Consider the following 20,272-nt stretch of genomic DNA (forward strand, 5'->3'; position numbering starts at 1 on the left):
CCCCATAAAGGCGTGGAGTAATAGGATGTAATGATTTAAGTTGTTTTTTAAGTTCATCCGACCAACCGGTCATATTGCAGATAAGAGCGTTAATCTCCAGATGATTACTCATGATGGGATTTTTATCTAAGACTTGGTAAGTGGAACTGTCTGCTAGTAACAAGTTAATCTTATCAAAGTAATCTTTCGAGTTGAGAATGACTGTTGAATTTCCTTTATCGGCTAATGCTCTTATCCACAATATGACCGGTTGGTCGGATGAACTTAAAAAACAACTTAAATCATTACATCCTATTACTCCACACCTTTATAGGGCTCCCAAGATTCATAAAGAAAACGTACCTCTTCGTCCAATAGTTGATGGAAGATCCTCACCTACATACTTGCTCTAATCAACATAATCTTAAACAAGAATTACAAACTATTAGCAACACATTTATAAATAATGGCTATAGCAAAAATACTATTAATAAAATTCTCTATAAAACTTCATCAAAAAATAATATAGATTACATTAAAACCATAGCTATGCCATACATTAAAGGGTTATTAGGAAAAACTAATAGAATTCTACACCATTATAATCTTAATGCCACTTTCAAACCACCTATGAAACTAAAAACATATTCAACTCCTCTAAGGATCCTATTCCCCCCCATTGGCTCACCCTGGAGTTTATTGTATCTATTGCACTTGTAACTTACCTTATATTGAGGAAATTGGACATACAATCCTCATCCATAGAAAAAGAACACAAACACAATATTAAATTTAATAATTTTGGTGAAACAGGCCTTTCAGATTGCGCTCTTCCCTACACCAAATCAACTGGAAAAGTACTTGTTCCCCTGGTATGAATGGAAATTTAGAGAAGCCTATGAAATTTTGATTAACTGACCTAATCTTAATAATAATGGTGGCTTAAAAATCCCAAGAATTTGGATGGCACACATCCAGCTTACTTAGTTCTAGTTTTCCAGCAAACCCTGACTCTAAGCAATTTTTCAGATTTTATTGGCCACCATACATACTGGTTTTGTTCTAATTTACCGTATTTTTTGGAGACGCACCCTAAATTTATGAGATAATTTTTAGAAAAAATATATTATTATATAAAAATATTCACAAACCTTAAATTTCATTTATTATTACCATAACTCATACCAGGCAGCATTCAGTTCATTTTCACTCATCTCGTTACTGTCACTTTTCGTATTATTGTCTAAACTATTGTTATCACGCTCTTCAAAAACTAAGTCTTCTTCAGTATCATCCATCGCTTTACTTATGCTGCATTTTTTAAAAGACTTAATAATAGTCTCGTTTGTTCAAAACTGCATATGCTCAGCCACTAACTACTGTTGATGCTGGTAAAAGTTTTGTATGTAAATTGGGAATTCCCGCATATACAGCAAGACACGTGTTTGACTTGAATCAAAAACTTGGGAATCCAAGACTTACCTGGTGTCACCTAACTTCGGACCATAACACGCACCCCAATTCTAAGTCAATTTCTCTACATAAAAGAGTGCGTCTTATGGCCTCCGAAAAATACGTTATATCATCATCATCATCATCAAATTCCTGCCATGTACCCTCAAGGGGTGTACAGGATATGACAGTACTACATGAAAAAATTACATCATTACTAACTTCCTATCTACAATTTTCCTCCAAATCAGTCTGTTACTTGTCAAGACTCCAACATTATCAGATCTTATATTTCTATCGTCTAAGGCACTTTGTACCGTATCAATCCACCTATATCTTGGTCTTCCTCTGGGTCGTTTTCCTGCCAACCTGGCAGAGAATACTTGTTTTGCTAATCTTTCCTCTCCCATTCTATTTAAGTGACCATACCATCTGAGATTAGCTCTCCTAACGCATTCCTGGATGCTGACAATGTCAAGTTCTTTCCTAATATCCTCATTTTTAATATGATATTGCCATTGATGCCATCTGTTCACGCCTCTAATCTTTCTCAGGACTCTCATATCTGCGGTCTCTAGTCTTTGGTCAAGTGTTTTACTTCTGACCCAGCTCTCAGATCCATAAGTTAAAATTGGTTTGAACACAGTCTTGTATACAGCTAATTTAGTGTTCCGACTAATTTCTTTCTTATTCCATATGAATTTATTCAATTGACTTCCCACAATACCAGCTTTGCTGATTCTGTTGTCTATTTCTATATTTAGTTTACCATCTTCAGTAAAAATTGTGCCTAAGTAGCTGAAATGTTTTATTTGTTCCACAGGTTCTCCATTCACAACACAGTTGACATTTTCAATGATTCTGCCTATTTTCATTGTCTTTGTCTTTTTATTGCTGACCTTCATACCATATCTATTACAACAGCTATTCAATTTAGTCAGAGAATCTTGCAGACTTGTAGCGGATTTATTTAGAAGTATAACATCATCCGCATAAAGCAAAGAGCTGACATTAACATCTCCAATTTTGATATCAGGTTTAATACCACTTTCCTTCATAATGTGATCCATATAGATAATTAATAACAGAGGGGATAATGTACATCCTTGTCTCACACCAGATTTAACATTAAACCATCTTCCTGTACTTCCTTCAATTCTAACTGCTGACTTACAACTCAAATAAAGACTAAGTATTGCTTGATATAATGCCCCATTGACACCATATAACTGCAGCGTATTGAATAGCTTCTCTCTTGGCACCTTATCATATGCCTTTTCCAAATCGACAAAACTTAAATACAGATCTTTGTTATATTCCCATGCTTTCTCGACTATTTGTCGTAAAGTGAAGATCTGATCCTGACAGCCTCTATTTGGCCTGAATCCAGCTTGTTCTTCACCAAGCTTTTCTTCCACAATTCTTCTCAACCGTTTCTCAAGTATACTTGCATAGATCTTGCCAGGAACACTCAGTAGGGAAATACCTCTGTAATTCTCACATTCAGTTTTATTTCCCTTTTTATATATGGGTACTATGAGAGCTCTACTCCAATCATCGGGAATTCGTCCCTCTGTCCAGGCTTTCTGAACTATGCAGTGCAGCCACTGTAAGACTCTTATACCACCATACTTCAGCATTTCTGGTCGAATATCATCTACTCCTGCTGCCTTTCCACATTTCAAGCCTTTGATGGCTTTTTCTACTTCAAGTATGGATATGTATTCCTGACTGCATGCCTGGTCAGTGTTTTTTATCACTGTGCTGTCATCACTGCTTGTTTCATTTAGCAGTTTTTCAAAGTAATTACTCCATACTTCAAGGATATCTTTTTCTCCTGTTTTCATTTCACCTTTATCATCTCTAATTCCTTTTACAGCACTCTTTCCTCCATTCCTAAGCTTCTTCAACAACCTCCAGAATATTTTGCCACCTTCTTGATATTTATTTTCTATATTCTTGCCAAAGTCCTCCCATGACTTTTGTTTAGCTAGTTTTACACACTGTTTAGCTTTCTTACATTTGTCTCTGTATTCTGTAAGAGTAAAAGCTGACTTATTTGCCAGGAACTTTTGATATGCTTTCTTCTTTTCCTTCACTGCCTCTTTAACTTCCTGTGTCCACCAGGGAGTTCTGATTTTTTTATCTTTGCACACAACCTCACCACATGCCTCTCTGGCAGAATCAATCAATGTTTCCTTCAGAATTTGCCACTGAATCTCCAAGGTTTGATTCCTGTTCTCAAACTCTTTCATTTTCTTTTCAATAATATTTCTGTATTTTAGTCTACAGTTTACATCTGAGAGCTGCTCAACTTTTATTCGCTTTAAAACTTTCTTACATGTCATTCTTTTCAATATGAAATTCAATTTTATCCTGCTCAAGACTAAATAGTGATCACTTCCAATTTCAAATCCTCTGTACACTCTGGTGTCCTGCACCAGGGAGAAAACATCACTATCAACAATAACATAGTCAATGAGACTTTTCTTATTCCTAGCCTCTTCTCTCCATGTGAATTTGTGCACATTTTTATGTTGGAACATGGTGTTAGTAATAACCAGTCCATGTCCTGAGCAGAAATCCAACAGATATTTGCCATTATTATTAGCTTTGCTCTTTTCTCCAAATTTTCCCAAAATATTTTTGTATGTCTCACAATCATTTCCTACTCTACTATTTAGATCCCCAACAAGGACCAACTTTTCCTTTTTCATTGTGTCAGTTGCTTTTTCTAAAGCCTCAAAAAATTCCTCCACTTCTACCTTAGTAGAACCTTCTGTGGGACCATAGGCACAAATAAGTCTCATTGTCCAGTTCCCCATTCTCATATTTGCCCACATTACTCTACTTGAGACTGACTGCCATTCAAGAAGATTAGCCTCGTATTTTGTGTTGAATACTATGGCTACTCCTTCTTTTCCTTGATTGTTATTGCCTGAATATAACATTTTGTATTTATTGCTCAGAAAGATCTCACCAGTTTTGGTCTTTTTTGTTTCAGTCACCCCTATTATGTCGATCTGGTACTTATCTAATTCCTCAGCTAGCTCCATTTCTTTGCCATTCAGGCTTCTTACGTTGATAGTACCGATCTTTAACTCTGGTGATGTTGAGTTGGGGTTTGTTTTCAGATTTGTTCCAGTAGCTGACTTTTCGCTGTTCGCCCTGGTTCCCTGGCGAAAACAACGGGGGCCTTGTTTAACCGGGCGACGCCCCAGCCGGCATGAAATTTTGTCATGTTGTACCATCATTTTTTATTTTGGTTTAACCAATAAGAATACAATTTGGTCGGCTAAATCCCAAATTGCCAGCCCATCCTCGTTCGTTCAGTATCAAAGTAGATACCCAACAGGGTGCACCACGAGAAGGTGAGGATTGGACATTAGGTCAGAAGCCCTGGTCGGTTCTCCGCATTCCTTTAAAGGCTATGTGGAGGTCTCCTCTCAGTTATACAGCTTTGACCCTCAAGCACCCCAAATACGTTATATGTATAGTTATATAAGTAAATTTTTTTTTTATGTGAACATGTTGCTCTCTAGCTTAATTTAATTTTGTAACTTAATAGATAATAACAGGACTCTAGCTCGGATGTAGCAAGTTTTTTTTTTCCACCATAGGTCAGGCTAGTAGTTTTAATGGTTGAATAAATCAATATAACTTCATCATACCATGTAGAATGCAGTGCAGCTTCTTTCTTTGTATATATGTGTGTACTCCAGATGATGACTTTAATGTGATGGTCGAAATATTGTGTGATTAGTTTGATTTATATTAAACTGAAGTTTTACTCTAACACGGTAGTTGTTTCCATAATTTTTGAAGATGCACAAGATAATTTTTACTTTTGTGCATATTTAATACTATGTAATTTAAATAAGCATCTTATAAACCTGATATGGGTGTATAGTACCATCTTTATGAAAATTATCTCATAGATTTGTATGTTTATCAGTATCTTTATTTCTTCGGTATTATAAGATTTTAATTATTAAAAAGCTGATGTAAGGTTTCTGTGTTCTCCATGAATCAGTCAAAACTTGGTTATTGGAAGTAACAAATTGGGCAAAAGTTTCACTTTTGGGAATCAATTAACAGCTCATTCTTTAAATGCAGCATAGTGCTGAACAATTGTATAAAAAATTTGGAATCGAATGGAAAGTCTTTGGTCTTTATCTCACTGCTTCTTGTATATTTAGCTCTTTCTGGACAGGCTTAAGTGTTGGAAATTATTCATATATGTTTTAATAGTATTAAAGAACACCAAAGCATTAAGTGATAAGATATTTATTAACTAATTAATATTTCACTAGATTTTAAACCTGCATCTTCAGCATACAAACTACTCATGAATATACAAGTGAGCATAAGCGTAGGAAAATTGACTTAAAGTTCTAACTTGGTGTCGTTGAACAATGGATAAATAGAGGTTTTTGCAGTTATAAATTATTATTACATGACATCTCCAAGGAGTCCAAAGACTTATCAAGGGAGGACACCCACTCTGCAACTCTCTGTCTCCACCACTCATTCACCAACTACACCAATGCCATCTACTGTCCATCACCACCACTACTATTTTCACAGACAATCACAAACAACCATGTCCACGGTAGATTTCAAATCTGCAGCCTTTCGGCTGGAAAGTGGATACGCTAACCATTCAGCCAACCAGGCCGGCATGTTATAAGTATGTTATAACATGTGTAGATGAGTGTGGAATTTGTCTTTTGGTGAGCAAATGAGAGTTGCTAGTTTGAAGCATGGTTTGAATATGGTGTGCAGGTTATATTTATTTAGTACTTGCGCTATTGTTACAGATTTGTACCCCAGATATGTGGGATAGAAGTAGTAATGTTTTTGTCTGTTTCAGAACTGATATGTGGGATTTCATCTTTTTTTATAAAGATTGTAGCCATTGGTTAAAAAAAAAAAAAAAAAAAAAAAAAAAAAAAGTCTGCAAGGAATGGTTGAGCTCCATTGTAAGAGCTGTGCAATTTAGAACAAATAGTCCTGGCTTTATATGAGTTTTGAGGATTCCATATGCGTGTATGTTGGCTTTCCATAAGTAGATCATGAACCATTTGAAAGAGGTGTGAAACTACAGACAGTTATTTGACTTTTTCCATTGTGAAGCATATTTTAAGGTGTGAATTGTTTAATAAGTTAAAAAAAAAAAAATCTAATGTAGCTGGTCCATGGTGCCAGATGACAAATTCTTCATCTTTGTAGCATAGCTAAATGTAAAGTCATTCACTTTGGCATGATTAGATATCCAATGTCGTATTATAGTGGTGGAAAGAAACTGATGAGGCTAGGGATCTTGGATGTTAGTAGGTAGGAAGTTGAAGTTCAGGGGCCATGTAGCAAATATTGCAAATACAACTCAAAATATAATTGTAATGCTGAATGTTTGTTTCATAATTCCAGTTTCATTTTCATAATTAAAGATAAGGATGTCATTTTGCCTCTTTACAAGGCCTTGATAAGACCTCACTTGGACTATTGTGTGCAGGTCTGGTCTCCTGGTTTCTGTTGTGATTCTGATATATTGGAGAGAGTGTTATAAATTGTGGAATACTGATTATGAAGTCAGATTGAGAATTTGTAGATTGCAGACACTAGCAAACAGGAAAAAGAAGGGTAATATGTTTGAGACTTACAAACTTCTGAAAGGATCATACAGGATTTCAGTTGATGGAATTTTTCAATTTATGGAGGGTGGTTAAAGGACAAGAGGGCATCCTGAGAATGAAGGCTGCCAAGAAAGGTGTAAGGCTAGATTTTAGTGGTATGTGATTGGAATGGATTGCCATTGGATGTTGTGAGTGCAAGCATTGTGAATGAATTCAAGAATAAGTATGATAACTGATGCATGTAGTATGTGGCCTCCCTCGATGAGTCCCTTACTCCCTGGGGATGCTAAGGTCTGAGAATAGCTGTGTTGAGTGGTTTCTTCTCAAAATGTTACATATTAAAATATTAAAATTAGCCAAAGAAGGGAAAGCCATTGTATTTCCATCTATTTGTTTGTAGCTTTTTCCTTTTCTAAGTAAAGTAACTTACATTATTATTATTATTATTAAGAGAGACCTCCAGGGAGTCAGAGACTCATCAATGGAGGCCACATACTACATGCACACACGCGCGCACGCACGCACACCAGTTATCATACGTGTTCTTAAATTCATTTGCACTGCTTGCTCTCACAACATCCAATGGCAATCCATTCCAATCATGCATCCCCCCCTATTAGAAAAAAATCTAGCCCTCATCCCCTTTTTAGTGGTTTTCATTCTCAGCTTCGAAGGGTGCTCTCTTGTCCTTTCTCTACCCTCCATAAATTGAAAAATTTCCATCAACTGAAATCCTGTATGACCCTTTCAGAAGTTTGTAAGTCTCAATCATATCACCCCTCTTTCTCCTGTTTGCTAATGCCTGCAGTCTACAAATTCTCAGTCTGTCTTCATAATCAGTATTCCACAATCCTGATATCATTTTTAACACTCTCCTTTGTACTCTCTCCAATATATCAGAATCACAACGGAAACCAGGAGACCAGACCTGCGCACAATAGTCCAAGTGAGGTCTTATCAAGGCCTTGTAAAGAGGCAAAATAACATCCTTATCTTTACATGTGAAGGTTCGTTTCAGCATTGTAATTATCTTTTGAGTTGTATTTGAAATCTTTGCCACATGGCCCATGAACTTCAACTTCCTATTTATTAACACTCCAAGATCCCTAGTCTCGTTAGTTTCATCTAGCCTAATCCCACCAATATAATACGACATTGGATATCTAATCATGCCGAAGTGAATGACTTTACATTTACTGTAAATTTGTACGAGGACTGTTCAGTAAGTAATAAGACTAATTTTACTGTCGCGAAACCACTCATCACAATATTAATTTCTGTGGAATAAAGAAATGTTGCTGTCTGTATTAACAAAAGAGGTTGATAGATGGCATATACGGGCTGATGTGCCAGAGTGTCACGTGACTAAACGCAAGCTTGTTTCGGCATGCCTACGAGCCACTACCAGTCGTCGAAATGGAAATGTCCTTGGAACAGCATTATGCGATTAAATTTTGCGTGCGTTTGCAAAAATCGGCATCGGACCCTTTTAACATGATATGTGAAGCTTTCCACGATGAAGCAATGTCGAGGGCAAGTGTTTTTCGCTAGCATAAAACTTTTAAGGAAGAAAGGCAAAATGTGGAAGATCTTGAACGTGAGGGAAGACCTTCAACATCCATCACAGAGACAATGATCAACACAGCAGCGATTATCATCAAGGAAGATTGCAGAATTACAGTACGCCAGCTGCATGTTGTCCTAGATATTTCTGTGGGAAGTGTTCACTCAGTCATGGCTGAACATTTGGGACTGAAACGTGTTTGCATCCAATGGATTCCCAAACTCTTGACACCAGAGCAAATGCAGCATCGAGTGGATGTGTGCACAGAATGGAAAGAAAGACTGGAACAAGAAGGTGACAACTTCTTAAAACGCATCATTACAGCAGATGAAGCTTGGTTGTATCACTATGACCCTACAATGAAACAGTGAATGGAAGCATCCATCTTCGCCTACCCCCAAGAAAGCAAAAACTGTAAAATCGGCTGGTAAAGTTATGACCATAATGTTTTTTGACTACGAAGGCATTGTTTACCAACACGCTGTAGAGCCCGGGAATACTGTAAATGGCTCATACTATGCAGATGTTTTACAAACAATGGTACAGCACATCAAAAGGAAGCATCCATTGCTGAAGAATGGCTTCTTATTGCACCACGATAATGCAGGGTCACATATTGCTGGTGGTGTAGTGGATGTTTTGCAGAAGAACAACATAGATATCCTACCACACCCTCCATACAGTCCTGATCTCACATCATGCGATTTCTGGCTGTTTCCTCAGCTCAAGAAACCACTAATAGGCCGCCATTTCAAAAGCAACAAAGCATATGTAAAAGCTGCAGAGGCGGTTTTGAAAGAACTCTCAAAAAACGGACTTTCACATGTGTTTAAGAAGTGGACGCAACGTTGGGACAAATGCATCACATCTCACGGTAGTTGCTTCGAAAAAGACCATGTAAATGATGACGATTAAAGGTAATCTGTTTTCTGTATAAATATAGTCTTATAACTTATTGAGCAGCCTCCGTAAATACTCTATGTTCTGTGTGCTTATAGATATGATACCATATCTGTAAGCACACAAGACCAAATGCACTGCTATTTCTGTTCACTATGTCCTGAGTCAACTAAAAAGGTAGCTCAAGTACTAAATAAATATTATCTTCATGCCATGTTCAAACCATACTTCAAACTATCACCACTCATCCATTTACTGAAGGACATACTGCAATCCATTGTCACATCCTGCAGTGTATGAAGCACCCTTGGCTGTAATTTGGACTAGTATGGACAAACAGTAAAATCTGTTAACATCTGTCTCAGAAGACATAGTATTACATTTGCTCTCATCGTTATAGTAATCAGGGATCAGATAGAAGAAAATGAATGTGCTCTGTAGAAGTTGTTTCATATTACAAACTATTTTTAGAGCCATAAATGGCAATTAAACACCCTTCTAACCATATAAAATATAAATTAAAGATGCCAAGACATTATTCTTGGTTTAATCCCTTATTCAAGTGTAAGCAAAGTTTTTGTGTGAAGTATCTTCACTACTGGGCTACTTGTATATAGAGGCTAATGATTTCTCATCAATTGCCTTAGTATCCCATAATGCAAAGCACACCTCCCTTCAGACGTATATAATGCTATGCATTATAAGAAGGGCCACGACCCACCTTTTCACTACTTGTATATGGGAAATATATGACCTCTGTATTACTCTCATAATGCATAGCATTATACACATCTGAAAAGAGGTGTGCTTTGCATTATGGGATACTAAGGCAATTGATGTAAAGTCCTTAGCTTCTATGTACAAGTAGCCCAGTCATGAAGATACTTTACATACAAACTTTGTTTACTTACACTTGGATAAGGGATTAAACCAAGAATACAAAGTCTTGGCATCTTTAATTTATATTATAACCAAGTGAAAAAATTTTCAGAACTTTAGGAAATATCTGCATGAATTTACCAAATATTTGGGACACAGTCATTTTAAGATCAACTCAAACCCAAAAAGTGTAAAAATTGTTTTTTTTTATAGTAGCAGAGGACACCAAGTTAGGATTTTATGTCTTTTGTCCATTACAATTTAAATTGTTTCTTGCACTTAGTGTGCTATGAGTAGTGCGATAAGTGGTTTGTGCTCTGAAGATGATGGTTTAAAATCCAGTGGCATATTAGTCAGTTAATCTTATTTTTCATTTATTGGTTTGGTAATACCATTAAAACATGGATGGATATTTTTGACCCAGTGGTGCCTAAAGAGGAGGTAACCTCATCAGTGAGAAAGTAACAAGATCCTTCTTCCTTTTCATTATCACTATTTCTTTATATCATTAAATCAGTCATGGTTATTTCTAAGTGCAGCACTACAAATAACTGATTTGATGATAACATTAAATATGCAAAGCTTTTTTTTTTTTGCAGTTATTTGTTTTGTGTAGAAATGTACAGTAATTAGGATAACAGCCACCATCTAATATACATATGTATTGATTTTTATAATATTATGGTTAAAACGAACCTTTGAAAAGTTTGTTTTAACTTTTCAGGTTGTGGAAAAAGCATATCCTACAGAAGCTGTTGGTGTTGTTTGTAAAGTTGATGGAAAATTCCAAGTGGTAGAATACAGTGAGGTGTCTTTGCGCACTGCACAAAAACGAAATGCTGATGGACGACTAACCTTCAGTGCTGGTAGCATATGCAATCATTTCTTTACCTTGGAGTTTCTGACTACAGTTGTTGAGTAAGTACCCCCCCCCCCCCCAAAAAAAAATAGTAACCAAAATGTATTAGAGCGCATGGCAGTAAATAAGTTGGAAGTTTTGAAATATGTTTATAATCTGTCAGTGTTGCATTTATAATAAACAGTTATGTAATCATGATATTTGGTGATGTTTAAGTGACTCAAATGAACAACTGTTACAGATGACTCTTTTTGTTCATGGCAGACATGGTTCTAAAAATGGCAACAGATAATTTTCAGTATCTGTTAGGCTTATATTTCTTTAAAAGATTAAATTTTCTACAGAAAAGTTCAGATCGCATTGCATCAAAATTGGATATGAGAGTCTGTCTGTATCCTTGCTTTTTTCCTGCTATGAAAATTTTATATGCTAAAACCTTTTTTAATTATATTTAAAATATTCTTAATTCTGCACTCATCAAAATTGTCTCATTCTTCCAGTTTATGAAGAAATCGTTTAAGAATCAAAGTTGGATAACTGAGAAGAACCCATCATATAGCCTATAAAGAATATTGGCACTTCTGACCAACATACATACTTCACTTTCTTTTGGTTCGTTCTTTTACTAGATAAGATTGCTGAGTAAATAAATAAATTCCATGTGATGATACTGCGTTCCCCCTTTTTGTGGGAGTTCACGGTACCATCTAGTCCCCACAAATTTTTATCCAGGCTGCGGAACGGCATAGGCTGATGAATCAGACCTATGGCTGGGTCAGTATTCCTGAACTGTAATCTGTGTGTGTGTCCTCAGACCGGTTTGCCTGCTTGCGGAATAAAAAACCCCAGATAAACTGGTGGAAAAAACCCTGCTATCCACGCCCAAGACCAGCTAACTTGGCTATAGCTAAGGAAGATCCTTAAGCTCCTCACGTCGTTGACAGGAATCGAACCTAGGACACTCCTTCCCCAGGCATATGGTTGCGAAGCGCAAAGCCACTAGGCTAACCACACGGACGGTTGCTGAATGATCCAAGGATCGGCTGGCAATTTGAGACATCCAACCAAATTATATTCTATATTAGTTAAGTCTATATAGATATTTAATAGTATAACATAATGATATATCATGCAGACTAGAAGTTACTTGGTTATGCAAAGCCTTTTTCTGTTTTTGCCAGGGAACCATGGAAAATAGTTACAGCAGGTAGTAGGAAGACCAAAGGATGGCAATTTGCTTAGCAGGCCTCGATGCCAGATACAGTCACAAGCTCTGGAAACATCAAAAGCGACAGTTCAAATTTCTCCAAACCTTTCTGGCATATGTCCAGTGGTAGGTGATGTAAGCTAAGAGGTCATCTGTCAATCTTGAATGGTGAGATCCGTACTGGTGGTTGCTTAATTAATGGAACACTAAATAGTGTTCCATTAATGACTTTCTCCATTATTTCGGAGAGGACAGAGGTGGTTGCAATTGGTTGTCAGTTTGACAGAACACGTCTAACTCCTTTTTTTTGTATAAGTGGAATTTGTGATTGCTTCCACACATTAGAATAAGCCAGCTATGTATAGTAGATTGTAGAAACAATGCAGGACAAGTGTTAGTTCTGGACCACAGTTTTTGAGAACAAGAGATGCTGTCAGGACCATAAGTTTTTTTTTTTATTAGTTTTCTGGTGCCTTTTTGTGACTTTTGTCAAAAAACCAGCAAGCATACTTCTCTTGGATTATGGTATAGTTGATTTCCCTTAATTATCTGTGCAGGAGTTCAAAAATAAGAGTAATAACAGAAGGTCAGCTTTATCTTTATGTGAAGTAACAGTAGTACCATCAAGATGAGAGAGGTGGAAGTGCAGGTGAGCAGAAGTTGTATTCAATGGCCTTAGCATAGGGCCAGATGGCATGGCTTCCATTTTAGCAGGAGGCAAGTTTTCTATTGTTAGTCCTTTATAAAATCTTATTTGTATATGCTGATGACTGTTTTGCATTTGTAGCATGTTGCATTTGTTGGTATTGGTGGAGTATGAACCTGGAGTTCTCGGTATGAACCACCTGCAGTAAACTGAATATTTTTTCTTTGGCTGTTCCGATACAATTTCTCTTGAATCAGCCTTGGAAAGCAGATGAAGATTTTGGGTAAAATGGTGGATATGCACAGTGAGGATAATTTCTGTGAATTGTTTAGAGCAGGTGTTTTAGGGTTATGTGAGTAAAAGCAGTAGTCGGATCAAGAAAAGGAGTAAAAATTTTGTAGGTCATGCCAGTTGGTACCTTTGTGCCAAATGATGTGAGGATGGGCATTTTATAAGAGAGGAGACAGAGTATTTAAAAAGTGAAGAGGGTTACCAGGAATTTGAGTAGGCAGATGCACAATTTAGGTTAAGTCATTACTTATATCAAAGGCTTCTTCTTCTCATTCATCTTGGTTGGTGGTGGTGGTATTGGAAAAGGGGAGCCAGTTGGAATTTTGGGCATTGAGGTGGCCTAGGAAGATGATGTCACTATTTGGATGGCTGGATTGCAGATGGTCAAGTTTCATGGAAATGAATGTAAAGAGGCCATAGTGATTGTGAGTGTTTGGAGACCAGTAAATGCAACAAATGAATGTTACTAAATGGGGCAAGGAAACCTTGATCCAGAAAAATCAAAAAGCAGGGAATTTTAAATTAACTGTTCTCTTGCGAGTTATCAGATCTCTCATGGGCAAGGTGCCACCCGTGTGGCAAAAGGAATCATGAGTGTGTAGTTTGGGCATTGGGGGTGACAGTAGTGAATGCAGCTGCAATCTGGATTTCTGTCAGTTGGTTGTGATGTGTTTATTTTGTTGGGATTAGTCAGTGGTTAAATTCTAAACGAATAAGTTCTGGGGCCCTATACAAAATAACCAGTTGTATTTACCTTTGAATGCTATCCAGGGAAGCTCCAAATCTCCCCATCCCTTTCATCATGCATTTGTAAACAATTGTGGAATAATAACACAATAATGTAGGCATAATTAATGTAAAGGAAGAAAAGTCACAAAATAGAAAAATGTTCCTACAAAATAACCAATTGTATTTACCTTTGAATGCGATCCACTGGTCGAGTGTCCAGCAAGTCAGCAAATCTTTCCTTTCATTCAGCATATTAATATTATCACATTACAACTGATAGGAATTCTGGTTTCTGTGGATTCGTTACAGACCTCTTTCTCTGCAGAAACTACACACAAACTATCATTACAAAATTGTTTTGTATTATCACTTTCATCCGAGCTATTTTTCCGTTTAAAGAAGATATCAATGTACTTATCCATAGTTTAGTCCTGAAGGTGTGGAAAGAGGGGAAAATAGTTTCACTGCATAAAGGAGGATCCAAGACTACTGTTGCAAATTACCGACCAATCAGCATATCAGGAGTCGTTATCAAGGTCTTGGAGAAAGTAGTCAAGGGAAAAATACAGGAATGGATTGATGAAAATGAGATACTGTACTGGGGACAGCATGGCTTTGTGAAGGGTAGATCATGCCTCAGTAACTTGCTCAGGTTTTATAACAAGGTGACGGCTGAACTGGATAAGGGTAATGGGTTTACATTGATACTGCTGGACCTGGCAAAGGCGTTTGACAGGATACCACATGGAATTCTAATCCATAAACTACAACATATGGGAAAGGATATAGGGTTGGTGAGATGGATAGGTGGGTGGTTGATGGAGAGATATCATAGAGTAGTTTATTCAGGAGTAGAGTCCAAAAGACGGCCTGTGATTAGTGGTGTGCCGCAGGGTTCTATTCTTGGACCACTGCAGTTTAATCTGTTCATTAACGATATAGAGAAGGATCTAAGAGGAACAGTTCATTTGTTCGCTGATGATGCAAAGTTGGGTAGGGCGATAGTGAATGCAGAAGATGTCAAAATCTTGCAGGATGACTTGGATAGATTGGAGTTCTGGGCTAAGGAGAATGGATGTCAATTTAATGTGACAAAATGTAAGGTTATGCATTTTGGGGTGAAAAGATTAGCAGCAGTATACCACATTGGTGGAACTGTACTCCAGGAGATTGATGAGGCCAGGGACTTGGGAGTGTTGGTGGATAGGGAGATGAAGTTTAGGGGGCACATTGCAAAAGTAGCTAAATCAGCTCATCAACTCACTTGGTTGTTGAAAAATACTTTGACGAGCAGAGAAAGCAAGTTATTGTACCTCTGTACCGAGCCTTGATAAGACCTCATCTCGACTAGTGTGCCCAGATTTGGTCACCTATGTTCCTTCTTGATGGGGAGGAGGTGGAGAGGATCCAGAGGCGAGTGACTAAGATGATAGCGGGTCTATGGAATGAACCATATGAGAACAGGTTGAAGATTTGTGGGTTGCAGAAATTAGTTTATAGGCGGAAAAGGGGAGATATGATTGAGACATTCAAATTGCTAAAGGGTTTCTATAGGATTGATTCAGAGGATATTTTTAAGATCAGGACTGGTGGTGGGAGAACTAGGGGACACCTATGGAAGCTGGGCAAGAGTGTGGTTAGCAGGTGTGTTAGAGCTGGGTTCTTTACTTTTAGAGTGGTAAATGAGTGGAATAAGCTGCCAGAGTCTGTTGTGGGTGCTATGATGGTGAGAGAGAGAGTTCAAGGAAAGGTATGATAGATACTGTGAGAATGTCGTATAGTTGTGTGACATGATGTTTAGGGCCTCCCTCGATGAGTCTAAGGACTCCCTGGAGTCGCCCGTAATAATAATAATAATAATAGTTGAATTACATACTTACTCGCATATAATTCGCACCCCCGATTTTACTTTTCGAAAAAAGAAATTAAAAAGCTTCACATATACCTCACACATTAAAAAAAGCTTAAATACGGCAACTTGCAGTGGTAAACAACACGCCCTCCCCAACAGCCACTATACTGCAGAGGCAAGAAAAACAAACTTTTATTATGTCAGTGAAAACGGTATGAGCAGTCTGGATTTCTACATAGATTATCTAAATAGTTTTGGCAGTCGAAATGTTAGTTGATCATCATCATCATCTGCAAAGCGGCGATTGTGAGCTTGGCTTCTGAGATCTTCACTGAAATGGATTATCCATTTCCTATGAGTCTAAAAATGTAAGGAATTAAATAAATCCCTTATGCATAAGATAACTGATAATTATTACCTGGTGCATTTCTCTGGTTTTATTTATATTCTGGTCTAGTTCTAATTTCTGAAGATATGGTCTAGATATGATTTTCCTTGTAATTTTATGAGGCTGTTTATTCATCTAGTTGGTTATGTAGATTGCTTCATGATTCATGTTTAATGTCGTATTTCTTTAATTTGTTAATACTTTGTCACCTGTTTCCTTTGAGATAATGAAGTAGTCTTGGTGGGCAAAGTTTTTTTCCTCTCTTCATGCTTGAATTGTGCAATATAATTGAAGTTGTGGGATGGTTATTATGACCTTTAGTTAGCATATTTTATAATGCCACTTTGTATGGTATGGTTTATATGGTAGGATTAGTCATGTCTTTCCAGTGATTTTTTTAATGTGGCTTCCACGAAAGGCTTCTATAAACCTGCAGTGCATTTATACTGTGGGTGGGGTAAGCAATTTTTTTTCTTTTTTTTATTAATTTTCTTTATTTTTTACAGTCTGGAAACCCGGCTCTAGAGACCAAACATTGAACTTTTTCAAGCCACTTCAGGCCTCCAATAAGCTGGAAGGTGATCTCACACTGGGCAATGAAATTCATCTCCCACTTAAAGACAATCAAAAATCATCAGTGCCCACAGTGTTCAGACCTGCAACCTGTTGGTTGGAGGGTGGATATGCTAACACTTGGCCAACCAGGCCAGCATTTGCTCTTGTTATAGAGTTAAAAGTGCTGAGATGAAGTTTCATATGTGCCCTTATTGTTTTGTAGTCAGAGTTCAGTTATACACTTTGGTGTACTGAACATCCAATACCATATCACGATATGGTATTGGATGGCCGCCGAGTCAAAGTGCATGAAATTGCTGAGACTGTAGGCATTTCAAAAGAACGTGTAGGATATATTTTGGACAAAGAATTGCAAATGAAAAAGCTTTGCGGAAGATGGGTGCCGCGCTTCCTCATAAATGCATGCACATGAAAATCTCTGAACAGTGCTTGGAGCGTTTTAACAAGAATAAAACTGATTTTGTGCATCAATTTATTACTATGGATGAGACTTGGATTCGGCATTACACATCAGAATCCAAACAGTAGTCAAAACAGCGGACAGAAGCCAGCTGTTCAATGCCAAAGAAGACAAAGTTGGTTTCATCAGCAGGAAAGCTCATGCAGGCCCAGCTGGTGGCATGTGCAAAGTGTGCAATATACACAGCCGCTGCAGAAGAAAAGGTGACTAAAAGATGTCAAAAAATATGAGATAAGAGTTTAAACGAACAACAAATGGTACAGAATAGTACATATAATTATGAATGTACGTCGTCTTCCATTCAAGCCCCCTTCAGATCTTCCCAGAAACGAACAAATAAATTCTGAAATTGTATCCTGGACCCGATTATATCACTGTAATTTTTTATTAAAATTTATGAAAATATACCTAAAATAGTTCTTCTTTATTTTTTGATGTATCATCAATCAACTTATGATTAATTGTTGTGTTCCATCTAAGGGCTGCATCCTAATTTTAATTGGATCGGATGCATGTGGTCCGGCCCTAAAAGTCGGCTTACTACTGATAACTCATTCTTCTCGACATTTGAGCCTATTATATTAGCGGGCTGTTAGGGCAGCATCAGCAACACAAAATAATAGGCGAACTCTCGAGTCCAATGCGAAACATTCTTGTAAAATTCTCTTATCTATTTTCGTTGAATCTTCCTGAGAGAACTAAGTAGGCTAGTATTCTGTAACATTTCCAACAAGTTATATTGAACAATTTTTGGTATAAAAGAAATATTGTTTTGTATAAAAGACATAAAGGTAGGATATTTCACTTGCTTTAGAAGAAATGTACCTATGTAACTAGGTTAAAAAAGATTTGTAGAAATATGGGGTGAAGTGGAATTCCTGGGTTTTTTGAAATTTTCAAATATGAGTTAAAGGTCCAACCCTTAGGGTTGATGTTTTCATTAGAAGAATTTAAATTTTAAAAATTATGAATTAATAGAAAATATAGAATAAATATTTGTGAGAACCTCCCAGAACTTTGCCAAAGCAATATTTCAAGGGACTTGTCTTCCTTATAGAACCTCAAAAATAGTGTAAAGCTCTGGGAGGTTTTCATATTGTTTAATATTTAATAAACAATAAAGATTTTAATAAAACACCAATATAACATCTAATACCAATCAATATTTTTCGTTCTTAAATTTTTAAAAGATAGTCATTTTATCTTTATTTTCAAATTTATGTTATTTTAATAAAAATATTTTTTTTGAATTTTTCATAATTTTATCATTCTCTAATTTTTGTACCCATTTTTAAATTTTCCAAAAAAAACCCAGGAAATCCACTTCGCTCAAAATATGGATCGAAAGAGAAAATTGTCTGGTTGGCAGAATAAACATAATCGAGAAAGAAAAGAGGCTGATAGAGCAATTAAGGAATCAAAGAACGCTGCACAGTTTTCTGCAAGATAGGCAAGACAAGGATGAAATTTGCGTTAAGATTGAATCAAATACTGGTACAAGTGCAACTAAACAGGATGATGGGAACTCAGTCGACATAGTGTTTGAAAGAGAATGTTCAAATAGTGATGTAGAAACGAGTGCTGTGGAGATGACTAGCTATTCTGATCTTGAAAACATAGCGGATTGGCCAGAAAACTTACAGAATTTTCAAATTGAAAAGATAGTACTGAAAGGGCCAGCACGAGCTAACATTAAACATTATCCAAAAGACTGTGTTAGGTGATCATTTAGCAAAATGTATTTCCAACGAAAAACAGCAAATGGTGAATTAGTGGATAGAACATGGCTTGTATATTCAACCAAATTAGATAGAGTGTTCTGTTTTTATTGCAAAATATTTAGTAGTGATGAATTTACCTTAGCAAAGGCCAGCACAAATGATTGGGGACACATGACATGTTGATTTTGAAGAGACATGAACGAAGCACTCAGCATTTTGATTGTTATGGAAAGTGGACTGAGTTAAAAAAATGACTTTCTGGTGGTCAAACTGTTTATTCTTTGACGAACAAATTCTATTTGAATGAAATAAAACATTGGGATGAAGAGAATAATTTCAATTATTTTAACGATGGCCTCAGAAAATATGGCATTTAGAGGGTCTTCAGATAAATTATTCACCGAAAATAATGGTAAATGTTTAAAGTTGGTCGAGTTGTTCTCAAAATTTGATCCATTCTTAGAAAAACGTAAAACGGGCAATAGAAAATCCACACAAGACATTACTTGGGAAAAGATATCCAGAAGGAAATTATTTTATTGATCACCAAAGCTAGAAGGATAAGATTTTGGACATGGTCAAAATGCAATGTATTTCTCAATTGTTGTGGATTGTACACCTGATCAAAGTCATAAAGAACGGATGTCCATTGTTGTGCGTTAAGTGCACATCGAAAAAGCAGCTGAGGGTCACAATGCCAATGTGGGAATTAAAGAAAGTTTTTTGGAATTTATTAACGTTGTAGAAACAACTGGAGTAAAGGTGACCGAAGAAATTTTAAATTCTTTGAAACAAAGTGATTTATCTATTATGAATCTTCGTGATCAAGGCTACGACAATGGAGCCAACGTGCGAGGTAAAAGAAACAGTGTGCAGTCTCAAATTGCAAATATCAATCCAAGAACCTTTTTCATTCCATGTGTCTGCCATTCCTTAAATTTAATCATTGTTGATGCAGTAAATGAAGCTATTGAAATTGTTAATTTTTTTTCAACCATTCAAATAATTTACAAGTTTTTCTCGGGATCAACAAAGTGTTGGCATATTTTTCAGTCCATGTGTTGTAAATTGACAGTGAAATCGTTAAGCGATACTAGATGGGAAAGCCATGTTAATGTCGTTAGTGCTTTGAA

At 36.6% G+C, this 20,272-nt stretch overlaps 1 protein-coding gene across 4 annotated transcripts in view; it reads left to right on the forward strand.

Annotated features, from left to right (window-relative positions):
• LOC150101196 (UDP-N-acetylhexosamine pyrophosphorylase-like) overlaps window positions 1-20,272 on the forward strand; it is a 176,753-nt gene that overhangs the window by 96,247 nt on the left and 60,234 nt on the right. For all 4 annotated transcript variants that reach the window (XM_090401150.1, XM_090401148.1, XM_090401151.1 and 1 more), the window contains exon 6: window positions 11,135-11,328. In XM_090401150.1, the coding sequence (XP_090257276.1) occupies window positions 11,135-11,328 (194 nt within the window). The remainder of the gene's footprint in view (window positions 1-11,134; window positions 11,329-20,272) is intronic.

The sequence above is a fragment of the Typopeltis vanoorti genome, chromosome 12 (genome assembly GCF_054136105.1).
Source record: "Typopeltis vanoorti isolate ZY-2024b chromosome 12, IOZ_Tvanoo_1.0, whole genome shotgun sequence".
In the NCBI taxonomy this organism is placed as follows: Eukaryota; Metazoa; Arthropoda; class Arachnida; order Uropygi; family Thelyphonidae; genus Typopeltis; species Typopeltis vanoorti.